This window comes from Littorina saxatilis, linkage group LG14 (assembly GCF_037325665.1).
Source record: "Littorina saxatilis isolate snail1 linkage group LG14, US_GU_Lsax_2.0, whole genome shotgun sequence".
NCBI lineage: Eukaryota > Metazoa > Mollusca > Gastropoda > Littorinimorpha > Littorinidae > Littorina > Littorina saxatilis.
Window position 1 is genome coordinate 21,554,371 of NC_090258.1, and position 15,109 is coordinate 21,569,479.

The 15,109-nt window shown below is 38.2% G+C and overlaps 1 protein-coding gene across 1 annotated transcript in view; it reads right to left on the reverse strand.

Moving 5' to 3' along the window:
* Positions 1-4,082: 4,082 nt before the first annotated feature.
* The window catches only part of LOC138947346 (uncharacterized), a 19,398-nt gene continuing 8,371 nt past the window's right edge, over positions 4,083-15,109 (reverse strand). The window contains exons 9-15 of the mRNA XM_070318801.1: positions 14,561-14,689; positions 14,114-14,209; positions 11,038-11,169; positions 7,852-8,001; positions 6,760-6,856; positions 6,271-6,338; positions 4,083-5,703 (exon numbers count right to left, since the gene is read on the reverse strand). Coding sequence (XP_070174902.1) covers positions 5,447-5,703; positions 6,271-6,338; positions 6,760-6,856; positions 7,852-8,001; positions 11,038-11,169; positions 14,114-14,209; positions 14,561-14,689 — 929 coding nt within the window. The 3' untranslated portion in view covers positions 4,083-5,446. The remainder of the gene's footprint in view (positions 5,704-6,270; positions 6,339-6,759; positions 6,857-7,851; positions 8,002-11,037; positions 11,170-14,113; positions 14,210-14,560; positions 14,690-15,109) is intronic.

Genomic DNA, 15,109 nt, shown 5'->3' on the forward strand with positions numbered 1-15,109 from the left:
AACGTGCAAAAACCGTTAAACCTACATATGGTACAAGGGTTGTTCTCAGACCATAGTGCTGTATCTGTGGTGTGTAGCTCTAAAACTAAACATGGCAGTGGAGATATGAACTCCTCACGAGCAGAGAGGTCCAGGTGAATGCTCTTTTCTACTCGTTATCTGGTTATGGTTAATTCAATCGTGAAAGATATATATATATATATATACAGTGGTACTATTTGTAAACCTGGTATACAGATCTGGAAAAGAACATAGTTTAAGTCTAGTAAAAGTGGGCTTCCTTACTATTCCAAAACAGAATTAAACACTTACATTGATCAAAGGTGCTGGAGCAATCGATTAAAAAAAATAATGAACACAGCACAACTCAGTTTCTACGTGTGAACGGTGCATCAAAGACGCTAGCACTAGCTCGGCTTGGTGTCGTCTTCACGGTCGTGACAACGCCGGCAAAGAGGAATCCATAACAAAAAAGAATATTCAGCTTTTGCATGTGATCCCAAAGTAAATGACGCGAACAAAGCATTTGGCAAGTGGCAGAGGTAAGTTTTAAAACACTACGCACACAGCTCCAGCAGACAGGTGTTGCAGACGACCGGATGTACGGTTGTGACAGTTTCAGGTGGAAACCACTGTGGGTAAAACTTTTGCTAAGCCACGTAAATTCCCCGTCTTTCTTTTCTTTTAACAACTATTGCCATACTAATTTTACTATTGCTCAGCTACTATGAATCGGTACACAGAAGTCAAACTGTACACACAATTAATCGCTGAAGTGCAGAACGGAAAGTTGAATCGTTGTGTCACAACGCTCGATTTAATATTTTCTTCTGAGTGATTTTTTTTATGAATGCAATGGTGGATCGTTCTTAGATCTGTTAGATCTGTGATATGTGTCAGCTAAAGTTTTGAAATGGATCGAGTATCCTTAAATGAAATATCTTAATAGATATAAGGGTTGTGTCCTTTGAATAACTGTGTCAGCATGTACTCGGATTTATTATATTGATGATTATATTTTTAGATATGATTTTAGGGAATTCATTTATCTTTATCCATGCAACCTGTGATTACTCCTGTCAAATTGGTGCTAAAAGAACAACCAGTCCGTTTTGAACTGTCTGGTTGGTATACACACGTAAATAGGCCCAGTGAAATTGAACACTTTATCTGTACATATTTATTATGATATATGCGTGTGGAAGGAGTGTGAAGTTTTATGCATACACCATAACAAAATCCTGTGCTTTGCATTTGGTAAATAAACTGTTTGACTTTTGACTTTGACTTTGATGTGTAGAGCAACATATACATATCTTCAAACAAATGATGTTCATGATATGTTAAAAGTAATATCCAACAGTATGGTAGAGCATATGTCACTCAATACTTTTGATCTGTCCAGCAAACTGTTGTCACAAATCCACTCTTTTTGAAACTTTAGAACCTCAACAACACTCACAAATCAAAGAGGTGACTGCTATCGCCTGATTTCAAGAAAACTGTAAGCTCTAGGTAAGGGTGTTCGTTACACCTCATATTTTCCTGAACAACCTTCAAATGCACACTAGACAAGGAATTAAGTAGTTAAGTACTCAAAGCGTATGGTAGGTACTTCAATAGGTACAATATTACAAAGTAACAACAATAAATCTCTGCTTATGATTTTTTACACACACAAAAACACATCATTATATAGCATATCAAACTTGCAAATTATTATCACTACTACACAAAATGGAGCCGAAAGTTTTGTAAGGGACACAAAACGGAGAGATTACAATTTTAAAAAAATCAAAAAAACAAAAACAACAAAAGAGAGAGAGAGAGAGAGAGAGAGAGAGAGAGAGAGAGAGAGAGAGAGAGAGAGAGAGAGAGAGAGAGAGAGAGAGAGAGAGAGAGAGAGAGAGAGAGAGAGAGAGAGAGAGAGAGAGAGAGAGAGAGAGAGAGAGAGAGAGAGAGAGAGAGAGAGAGAAAGAGATACTGCAACTAAAAGTGAACATCTTACAAAATAAAACAACTTTTAGGCAAAGCCTAATCTTTCAAACTGTTCTTTATACAAACCCTGAAACAGACGCACACTAGCTTTAAAAGTCAGAGAAAAAAACAACTCTTTCGTATGTTCTTACAACGAAAAGGAAAATATGTTCAATCTCGCAAAATAAAAGTGTACAGAATACAACACATTTACATTTAAGGCATTGCATATGACAATCCAAACCAAAAAATGGCGACATACCCTTGAATTAAAAACAATTGCGTGGTGGGGGGGGGGGGGGGTGGGGGAGAGAAATATCTTTGTTCAGCCGCATAATTATATGAAATACTAATAAAACATTGTGAAATAATTAAACAAAACCGAAAATGTTTCTATTCACACGTCATGCACGAATATGATTGGTGTCTAAACATTTGACGTGAATTGGCATTTCGGATTTGTCGGGGTAAGGAGTTCAACACTCCATCGAATGCCATAAGCTTTATTTATACAGGTCTAGCCGAAGGATAGGAGGGATCAGGTTCACGGACCCATACCTCTGTGTGGCATGCTTAAAATATGATTGTACATATTCTGGAACATCATTGTTCATTACGTTATACATAACGACAGCCTTGTTAAACGTCAACTGATCTTTCAAGGGGAGAAAAAAAAGAGCTCTACAAAATCATCAGTAGATGTATTCGACTCATGGCACAAGGTATGAACAAATCCATTATACTGCATTACACTAGCTATCATAAACAATTATGTTGACATTTCAAAAGTGGCAAGACCATCATATTACCAAGATATTAGTTAAGTATACAGACTTAGTAATCAATAGAGTTCTTTAATTAGGCAAAATCCATTTATAGAAAATCCACAAGTTTGTTTTTAAAACCTCTCTCATTGATGGTTTCCATTATAACTTGAGGTAGTGAGTCCAAGACATTGATGCCAGAAATGTATTTGGATGTAATGGTTTAGTGATTACAAATTCAAAAAGGAGGTTAGGATATGCTCTTAATCTTTTGTTCATTATAACTGCTTTATTGTAAAGCAATCACCGTTTCGGAGGAATTATTTTTAAATGTTTGTAATCTTTTGGTAAAAGAGGTGTATGCTTTGGCAGAACTACTTTCGGCGATTGTTTGCACTGCAGACTTGATATAGGCTTCATTATATTAGCACTTGGAGCATCCCATAGTGTGGACCTATAATCAATAATTGTTTGAATGTACGCTTAAAAAAACAATGCCTTACTTTCAACAACAAAAAGAAACAAGTCGCGTAAGGCGAAAATACAACATTTAGTCAAGTAGCTGTCGAACTCACAGAATGAAACTGAACGCAATGCCATTTTTCAGCAAGACCGTATACTCGTAGCATCGTCAGTCCACCGCTCATGGCAAAGGCAGTGAAATTGACAAGAAGAGCGGGGTAGTAGTTGCGCTAAGAAGGATAGCACGCTTTTCTGTACCTCTCTTTGTTTTAACTTTCTGAGCGTGTTTTTAATCCAAACATATCATATCTATATGTTTTTGGAATCAGGAACCGACAAGGAATAAGATGAAAGTGTTTTTAAATTGATTTCGACAATTTAATTTTGATAATAATTTTTATATATTTAATTTTCAGAGCTTGTTTTTAATCCGAATATAACATATTTATATGTTTTTGGAATCAGAAAATGATGGAGAATAAGATGAACGTTAATTTGGATCGTTTTATAAATTTTTATTTTTTTTTACAATTTTCAGATTTTTAATGACCAAAGTCATTAATTAATTTTTAAGCCACCAAGCTGAAATGCAATACCGAAGTCCGGGCTTCGTCGAAGATTACTTGACCAAAATTTCAACCAATTTGGTTGAAAAATGAGGGCGTGACAGTGCCGCCTCAACTTTCACGAAAAGCCGGATATGACGTCATCAAAGACATTTATCAAAAAAATGAAAAAAAAGTTCGGGGATTTCATACCCAGGAACTCTCATGTCAAATTTCATAAAGATCGGTCCAGTAGTTTAGTCTGAATCGCTCTACACACACACACAGACAGACACACACACACACACACACACACACGCACATACACCACGACCCTCGTTTCGATTCCCCCTCGATGTTAAAATACTTAGTCAAAACTTGACTAAATATAAAAAGGGTGTCATTCTTGATTGAAAATATTTTTTTCGTGAAATTATCTTGTTTAGTTTTGAAACATGAGCAGACCAAGATAGATTATCTTCCATCATTACAACCAATACGTTGTAATTGTGTACCTCTGTAATAATTTGGCTTTTATGTTCAGGGGGCTTGAGATTTGGTGCTTTTGACTCGTTGTTTTTAACATGCAGTTTGTTTGATCAGGGTTTAATTACATATGGTTCCGTTCAGCCTATTTAAGTAGTTGACCGTTACTCAGAGAGACAGAAAGGGGGGAAGAGAGAGAGAGGGGGAGAGAGAGAGAGGGGAGAGATACGCTATTCTAAACAAGTGTAGGGAGGTAACGCCCTCTTCTGACAGTAAAATAAGACACATTGCACATTAGGGGGCAAAAGAAACGCGTCACAGTCGTGCGTGTTGGTGCTATTGCAAATGATGTTTTCGTCGTTTTAAAACTGCTGTAAAATATATATTATAAACAAAATAAATGAGAAAAAAAACCCAGATTCGTGAAGGATATTTTACTGACTGTACAAGCATTGTATTATATTGTAGTCTAGTTATACCTCTTCAGAAATAGTGTAATACGGGGAATGGGTGAAGCTAGGCGTGATCGCAGGAAAACGTATCATTTTGACACGCTACACAAATCGTAAAAGTGCATACTTTTCAACCAGGTAGAGACAGTCGTGGAGAAAATTCATCCCTCTTTATGCTACTTCAATAAGAGTTATCCACCGAAACGTCATATAATCACAAAAGTGAGCATAGACCAGTCAGATAGTGTTACAGACACAGCATTTGTATGTGAAAAAGAGAACGCTCAAACACTAATGTTACGGCATTAGTCCTGTTTGGTGTCATCTAATTAACCCCGCTACCGAACTCTGTAGCGCATTGGGCGTTTTGAAATATCTGCCACTAGCAACAGCGCGTGAAATACGAGCTCCTCTCAGGGACGAAAAGTGAGACGAAAATCAAGACAGATACTGCGGCGGTAGAAAGCAAAATGGAGAAATTCGAACCTCAAAGCATTACCCAAACACAGCAGTTTTAAATGTGAATAATTGAGCGATACAACATGTATTTAAGGTAGGTATGGTGTGTCGTGGCATAATAACAACCCTCAACCCAAAATGTATAGCTCATGGCGTGTTCTTGAATCCATCATATCCTTTTAAATGCTTGTTTGATTTTGTTTTAATTTAACCAAGACAAGCGTTTAAACTAAAGATCTCAAATCTCATTTAAAAGTTATCTCTGTTGATGCTTGTGTAACCCAAACCGTATCATGCCTGTTCAAGGTCTTTTCTTCCCAGGAGCTGGAGCGGGCATGTTGACATAAATTGTCTCGTTATCTGTGACGCCAGCAGCTTGCAAATTAACGCCTGACTGCGTTTCTCCTTCTAAAGCCATGTTGTTGTGGATTTGCAGCTTTTCATAAACATTGGCAGGGTCACGGATCTCATGATGCAAGTCTTCCTGGGCTGCTGCCGAGGTGATATCAGCAATTGTGGGAGGTGAGGTGTAGACGTTAGTGGGTGAAGACATTGGCTCTGAAACAAGTATTGTGACCTTTGGTTATTTAACTCTTTTGATATCTTGTACTAGTTTGCTTTACCAAAAAAAGAAGTGTTTTTGCCGCACTTTGATAAAATCGTAATTTCTTCGTCAGTCTATTTTTGCAGGTGAGTGATGATAATGCATGGCTGCATGGCTCCTCCGTCAAAGTAATTATATTGTGTTAAATTCACTGCAATTCTTTGTGTTTGGAATAAAATCGAGCCTACTTTTACATTGTTGTCCTGATGTGGGGGTAAAGGCACATTTGTGTTCTGTCCATGTGATGGCATCGCTACCGAAATTTTTCCCGTCAGAATGGAGTAGCAGACGAACTTTTTCCCCAGTGTTCCTAAGTCGAATACTGTAGACAGTTCGATTTTCGAGGAAAAATAGTGTATGGAACCGATTCTTGGATTTGATTGGACGTGTTCATTTATTTGTGTGAATGAGGAGAGAACAACCATCTTGAACTTACTCGAGACGCTGAGGCTTTTACTTAAACAAAACTTCACAATGCTAAGAGCTATTGGGCCTCTAACAGTGTTATCAGTATAGCTTACCTGCGATGGAACTCATTGTTATTGTTGTTTCTGCCATTTCAGCCTTCTTTTGCGATCTTCTACACCAACTGTGCAAACAACATTACCAGGCATGACATCTCTATTTATCTCTCTCTCTCTCTCTCTCTCTCACTCTCTAGTGCTGGTAATTGGGAACACACACACACACACACTGACACACACACACACACACACACACGCTCTCTCTCTCACTCACTCTCTCGTTCTATCTATTTCTCGCCAGGGGTGGCAATTGGGAAAGATCACACACACACACACACACACACACACACACACACACACACACACACACACACACACACACATATATATATATATATATATATATATATATATATATATATATATATATATATACATATATATGTGTGTGTGCGTGTGTGTGTGTGTGTGTGTGTGTGTGTGTGTGTGTGTGTGTGTGTGTGTGTGTGTGTGTGTGTGTGTGTGTGTGTGTGTGTGTGTGTGTACCAGATGGTAGCCAAGACAACAACGGCAAGTAACAGTCCCACACTGGTAACAGAACCAACAACAGGACCAATGAGTTTCTCCGCTCCTCCATCGCTTCCTGAATCGACAAGTAAATGACAATATTATGGGAAATTTAAGGACACAAACTAAACGTAAAGAACAATTGATTTCAGCACTGCCTATTCTTGAACGTAATACGAGAAACGTGCAAACGTGATCCGTTAAACACCGCCTTTTATTTATCATACATTTACATGTATTTGGCGACATGTCCAGAGAAACATCAACACAAAGCGTGAGCTTGGACATTCGTTTTCTGACTGAGCTGTAGTGGCAGAGTTATGGCAATTGTTTCAATAGCTGGTCAGCGCATCACACCGTATTTGCAGATGTAGCCTATTGTTGGTAGGCACGATTTAATAGTCATTATAAATAGCTTAAAGTACCCGAAAACCATAATTTTCAAGAAATGGGTCTGCATGCCATGCTCAACACAGTCCCACGGCCACGTCGTTTACTGAAAAAAAGTTTCTACATCTGCGGTGACAACCGAGGTACACTTGATCAGATGTATATGATACTTGAGGCCAGAGATAGATGGATGGGTTTTCAGCATAGTTTGGTACTTTGATTACCATAGAATCATAATGCGACGTAATTGTGTCATTGTCAACCTCTTCTTTCCAATAAAATCTATCTCTTTATTTTGTGTCTATGGTATCTACCCAGGAAACAAAATCCGTTCATAAATATGAAGAAATTGCTTTGTTGTTGTATCTAGGGACCTGTTTAGAATCAAATAAAACATTCATGTTCTTCAAAGCTCTATCTTTATTTTTCTGGAAGATGAATGCTTCCCAAAAAACTAAAAGTTGTATCCCCATATCCACAAAAAAACTTCCATTTTGACCCATTATTTTATTCAAGTATCACTTTTAAGAAGAAAAACACCCATATTTTTTTCTGAGGATTTGTATGAAGAACCTTGAAAAATAATTGAAAAACTTGTCAGAAAAACAAAACCTAATTTCCGTGCCATCTCTGCCCTTAAGTAACAACTCTGTTGTTAGGTGGAGAACAAACTCATCTTACGTTGCAAACACTTTTGGCCTTCCCAGCCGGAGGGACACTTGTTGCAGTCACCGGTAGTTTTGTTACAGGGCTTGTCGTCGTCACATCTCCACGGGCATTCCGTGCAGTGAACAGCGTCAGGTTTCTTCAGGTAGAATCCGTCTGAGCATTCTGGAAATTACGAGCAAGCAGTCTTTGGGACACACAAATATTACTGACTAAAGCTTCAATTTCGAAAGACGTGAGCGTGATTTTGCGTGTGAGTGTGTGTGTGCGTGCGTGTGTGTGTGTGTCACTTTTCCCACTTCCCACTTCTGGAGAGAGAGAGAGAATTGAATTGAATTGAATTGAACTTTATTTAACAAGGATTAAGATTTAAGGCTACGCCTTTTCTTACAATCTGTCCTTGGGACGCACAGACACACAAAGATAAAATTGAAAAATTAAAAATTAAAAAGTTAAAAAGTTTACCAACAAAAGGAGGTCAGAAAACTTCAGCACGTGATGATAAAGATGACGATGACGATGATGACGATGACGATGATGATGATGAAGATGAGGCATGAAGAGCATACATATGTGGTTATTCATAAAATCAAATGCATACTATGCAAGTAATTATAAATACAAGCTGGTACGTAGCAATCGAACATGTAGCAATAGTACAACAAAAATATGTTCAGAATATACAATGCACAGCATATCTTTGGCGTAATACTAAGTGTAATAAAAAGTGTGGTAAATCAAAACGCGTTAAACTACTCAGACATTAAGTGCTTTTTGACACATTTTTTAAAACTTGTTAATGACTTTAAGTGCTTAAAGGATGATGGAAGTGAATTCCAAACTGATGTACCCGAAAAAGCAAGACTGGTCTTATAAAGGTCAATTCGTGGAATCGGTGGGATCAAGTTGACCGACCCATATCTGTCGGTAGCTTTATTAAATAATGATGTAATGTAAATCGGCACTTTACCGTAATACAATTTATGCATGAAAATGGTTTTCTTTAACTTGAGATGCTTTTCCAGTGGAAGAAAGTTAAGCATTTTTAATTTCATATCTGTTGTGGCATTATCCTTTACGATGAGTTTTGCCGAGCGACGATAGAGAGAGTCCAACTTTTTCAAGTGGACATCACTGCTGCCATCCCAGAGCGTCGAAACATAATTGATGTGAGGCATTACATGAGCATGGTGGAACATTTCCAGAGTCCTTCTGTCCGTAAATTGCTTTAACTTGGATAGGAGGAAAACGTTCTTGGCTACTTTCTTGCAAATATGCTGTAATTGTGCCTGCCACTTGAATTCACAATCAATAATTACCCCTAAAACGCGATGCTGTTGAACTTGTTCAATTGATTGCGTACCAATAGTAAGATTTAGTTTGAGTGGAGAAATCTGGTGTTTTTTTCTGGTTGCAATTACCATACTTTTAGTTTTTATTGGATGGACAAGCATAGCATTGGCACTACACCAGTTATTTACATAGTTTAAAGCTGTTTGAAGGGAGGACTCTATTACTGGAACAGACTTTCCACTTGAATGAAGAGAAGAATCGTCAGCAAAAAAATCACTTCTTACATTACTATCAGAAATGTGCAGTGGCAGATCATTGATATACAGACAGAACAAGATCGGCCCAAGATCGGCCCAAGAGAGAGAGAGAGAGAGAGAGAGAGAGAGAGAGAGAGAGAGAGAGAGAGAGAGAGAGAGAGAGAGAGAGAGAGAGAGAGAGAGAGAGAGAGAGAGAGAGAGAGATTGATTGATTGATTGATTGATTGATTGATTAAACTTTATTACAGAAGGATGGAGATTTTAGGCGTTGCCTAGTCTTACAATCTGTCCTTGCTAACTAACATGAATACAAAACAGAACATGAAAACATTATAAGAGCAAAAAAGGTTGACGGCAAAAATAATCATACATATGATAATAAATGGCATTTAAAGGCAAAGAAAAAGTTATAGTATTTGATACTATTAAATACAATAACAGCAATAGAAATATGAAAATAGAAATAATGGTAATGATGATGATGTCATAACGATAATAACAATACTAACTGTAAAAAATAAATAAATAATAACAACAATAATAATAATGATAATGATGATAATGGTTGTAATAATAATAATAATTGTCAGTAAGTACTGGTGTCACATGACTGATGTGAACCAGTTGATTGGCTAATGGCGATGCGCTAAAACTGTTAGCGCACTCTTGGAGTCAATCTGTCGAAGCTCGATGAAGGTTTCGAAACCAAGAGCACAGTCCTTTCTCCGAGTTTAAATGAGGTCTCTATGAAAGATCATCACTTTTTAGCTTAACGCTACACTGGAATTTACCAACAGAAATTAAAACAAGAGTTTGCGTGTGACGAAAGCACGACACACTTGAGACAGCCCACACAAAAATAGATCCAGTGACACAAACCTGACCACACAGTTACGCCTATCCAAATGCGCGTTGCAAAATGTGCGTTTTGAATCTTCTTTTTTCTCTGGCGGTACTGACAATATCGTTATTGAAACAATCCCAGTGCACTAAGGGATTTATAGAGCAAATCTCGAAAATAATGATTGAACTCAGCGCTATGCGCTTCGTTCAATAATGAATTTTCTCGATTTGCTCTATAAATCCCTTAGTGCACTGGGATGTCTCAATAACTTAAATTATAACAATAATAATAATAATTGTCAGTAAGTACTGGTGTCACATGACTGATGTGAACCAGAGAGAGAGAGAGAGAGAGAGAGAGAGAGAGAGAGAGAGAGAGAGAGAGAGAGAGAGAGAGAGAGAGAGAGAGAGAGAGAGAGAAAGAGAGAGAGAAAAACAATTGGCGAGCGATTGTGTGTGTTCGTGTGCGTGTGTGTGTGTATTTGGAATGTACTTTATGTGTGTTTGCTTGTTTATTTGTTTTTGGAAATGATGATTTATCTTTTGCTTTCTTACGTGTTTTTTTCTAAAATGTCCATTGCCTCTTACACCTGTTTATTTAAATGGAAATAAAGATGTTCCACGGATTTCAAGAAATAACTCGGTTGCATGAATTTTTGAGAAATTTTCTTTTTTTAGCTGTCACATCAAACAAACTCATTTTCGTCTTATTTACAAAGGTATTAACACTATTTCGATCAGTTGATGTATAAAGAGAAATCAACTAAAGCTTTAAAGCTTTAAATGCCCATAGATTATTGCACCATACTTGTACATGCTGGCAGTTGGAAGTTACCGCCGCAGGTCGTACAGGATCCACCCTGGGTACACTGCTGGCACTGATCCGTTACGTTGGAACATGATTCAATACAGGTGTCACCATGGTAACCTTCTCTGCAGCCTGTAAAGAACACCGTTTTCAGAAGAAAGAAAGTCAGAAGTGGCTTACTGATAATCTACTAAACAGGACAACAGCAACACTCCAATCTGGCATGGAAATGAAAACCAATCACAAACAAAAACGCTTGACAGCATACTACATACTACATCTAATTTGTTTTGAAAAGGACACATAGAAATGTATCTATATATATATACGACTAGTGTCTGTGTGTCTGTCTGTCTGTCTGTCTGTGTGTCTGTGCGCGATGCGCGGCCAAGGTTCTCGATGGATCTGTTTCAAATTTGGTGATCATATTCAGGTACACCCTGGACACAACCTGGTCGATGAGATATTTCAACACGTGCTCTCAGCGCGCAGCGCTGTGCGCGCTGAACCGATTTTGTTTTTTTTGGTCTGGATCCACTACCAGTAACTCTTCCTTATCTTCTCCAGTGTTTTCAGCCGCGATTATCTCCCTTCCTCCGTGTGGCGTCAATCCATATTCCCGTTACTTCGTTACTATTTTTAGAAGGTCACTGCACGTTATTATTTTTAGAAGGTCTCCAGTGTTTTGCGCGTTTATCTCCTTTCCTTCGTGCGCCGGCGTACACCCGGCAAAGCCGGGTCCCAGGCGCAGCCTGGTATTCGGCTCTACTTCTTCCCGGCGAAGCCGGTACCCGGCGAAGCGGGTAATCATCTAGTTAATAATAAATCGTTAACTTAAAATCATCGTATAGATACTTTTGGAATCACGAATAAGCAGAGTATGGTAATAAACCGAATCATGTTTAGACTCATTCTGAGGAATCTTCCAAAAATCAGTCGGCCTGAAACTAAAAGATCGACACTGAAATCCTGAATCAGTTATTATCGAGACTACTAAAACCTGGATTCCCGAATTCCGTGAACCGAGGCGGATCGAGCTGGTCTCGGCAAAGCAGGCACAAATGAGATCTACTTTGTGTAAACCGATTATCCATATTTTGCTGGATTCAGCAATTGATTGGAAAGACAATGTACTCATGAATATAAAATGTAGTGAACATTTCGATTCTGAAATGCAATCCCACAGTCCTTGCTTAACCAAAGAATGTTTGAAGTTTCAGTCACCGTCGCGATATAACCTTCGTGGTTGAAAACGACGTTAAACACCAAATAAAGAAAGAAAGAAAGAAAGTTTCAGTCAATTTGCTTGAAATTGTGGTCACCACAGTTTGGCCTACACGTTTTGCAAACAACAACAAAAGCCAGATATGACGTCAGTAAAGACATTTATCGAAACAAAATAGAGAGAAAAAAGTCATGTCGGGATGCTTTCATGAAGAATTAACATGTCAAGTTCTGCACATATCTGTCATGTAGTTTTCCTGTAATCGTCGTCAACATACACACAAGCCGTTTGAAGTCACGAAATAATTCCTTTGCTTCTTCCAGACATTATCGCTGCCCATGGTTGAGATTTTTGTGTATAGCTTTTCTCACCTCTACAGAGAGTTGTTTCCACCTGACTGTGAGCTTTTTACATTGCCTGGTCATGTTTGTAACTCAAGAAGCACGTGGGGAAAAACTGACAGACGACAGTGATAAACGTATGTGGCAAAAAGATGACATTTTATGTACTGTCACTGTAGTGACGCTCCGTTGTTTAGATCCGACAGAGCGAAGTTTTGCGCGAAGCTCTAAATTTCTGTTTCCAGTTTGGCGACCTCGAGTATGCAATACTTATGGCATCCCTCTGTACATACACACACATCCACACTCGTCTCGATTCCTGGTCTATCTGGAAACATTTAGTCAAAACTTGACAAAATGTGAAGAAAAAAACTAAAACAAAATATGATTTTTGAGCTTTACTATATGATTCAATCAGGAAATCATTCAATCAGTTCTTCAGAAATGCTGTCTATCTTTTTACATTTAGTCAAATTTTGACTAAATGTTTTAACATATAGGGGGAATCGAGACGAGGGTCGTGGTGTATGTGTGCGTGTGTGTGTGAGTTTAGAGCGATTCAGAGTAAACTACTGGACCGATCTTTATGAAACTTTACATGAGAGTTACTGGGAATGATATCCCCTGATGTTTTCTTCATTTTTTCGATAAATGTCTTTGATGACGTCATATCCGGCTTTTTGTAAAAGTTGAGGCGGCACTGTCACACCCTCATTTTTAAATGGAATTGATTGAAATTTTAGCCAAACAATTTTCGACGAAGGCCGGACTTTGGTATTGCATTTCAGCTTGGAGGCTTAGAAATTAATTAATGAGTTTGGTCATTAAAAATCTGAAGATTGTAATTAAAATTATTTGTTTATAAAACGATCCAAAAATAACTTCATCATTTTCTGATACCAAAAACATATACATATGTTATTACGATTAAAAACAAGCTTTGAAAATAAAAAATATAAAAATTATGATTAAAATTAAATTTCCGAAATCGAATTAAAAACACTTTCATCTTTCTTATTCTGTGTCGGTTCCGGATTCCAAAAACATATATATATGATATTATTGGATTAAAAATAAGCTAAGAAAGTTAAAAAGAATACAGATACAGAAAAGCGTGCTATCCCGCTGAGCGCAACCACTACAGCGCTATTCTGGCTCGTCAATTTCACTGCCTTTGCCACGAGCGGTGGACTGACGATGCTACGAGTATACGGTCTTGCTGAAAAAATGCAGTGCGTTCAGTTTCATTCAGTGAGTTCAGCTTGACTATAAGTTGTATTTTCGCCTTACGCGACTTATTTTCCCTTTCGGCCATGTCAGTTGGGCGTTGGGCGAGTGACCTATTTTAATTCTATTTCCTGTTCTCAGGGAGAGACTCCAGCCATCACGCGGTTCGATCGTGTTTCAAGAAAAGGCATAAACCACGGATTGCGCACCGTAGTGTTTGTATTTCGTGAGCTTCGTTTTTGGTTTCGGTCTTACCAACTGACTTTTCTGTCCATGTTCCTACCTGCACAGCTGCCATTGTCTTGCTGACACGCGTGTTGCTTGCAGTCCTTGTTGCATCTGTGCTGACACTTGTTTCCCCACCATCCCTCCATGCATCCTGAAACGTCAAGTACTTTGAATTAAATTTGCTAATTCATCCCGGTTAAAAGAAGTACATTAAAGTTGAATAGCACGTGCAATATACAAATCAGAAACTGCTCCTCCTCAGCACTCTTGAGAAACAACCAACTAACTTTTGAATCTCTGCTGAAGTATGATCAGAACAAACCCAACATAATGCCGGATTATTCTTAACAACCAGCTATTCATATCCCACGCTAATGTATTTAACTTGAATTCGTTTTTACAACGTTATGGTTATCTATGCTGCACAACCCACTTTTCAGCAACGCCCAGCAAACTTCATTCTAACTGTTAAACTGATAAACACTAAGAATAGCTGAGTTACCATCATAGCAATCACCAGTCCCCTGAAAGCAGAAGTTGTTGCCAGGACCACCCCCACACGTGTTGCTACAGTGATGGTTGCATTGCGAACCCCAGCGACCCGCTTCACACCGGCTGACACCACTGGGCACTATAAAGATAGGTGTACATAGTTCTCAGACTCAAAGCCCCTTCATACCGTTTCAGACATTCAGACAAGATGTATGCTTGAGCTGCTTACAAAATATATGTGCGAAAGACAACTGCTTGTAAAAGAATCATGATGACCTTACTAAACCTGTCGTTAAAGGAACGTTTGTGTGGTTTGTGGTAATAAATGTGCCATGTCTACCTTATAGTATCGATCATACTGGCTACAAAATGCATCTATTGCTGTGTGATAAGCCTAATTTTGAAGGATATGGCTTTTTTAATGGCGCTTTCTAATTCAGAAGTACTCAATTTAATCCCCATTTAGTATTCATTATACTTGACCAGGACGAAGAGGACGTAGCAAAGATGATCCACATTCGAAATACAAACTCCGTGCCTCCCTGTTTGCTATATTTGT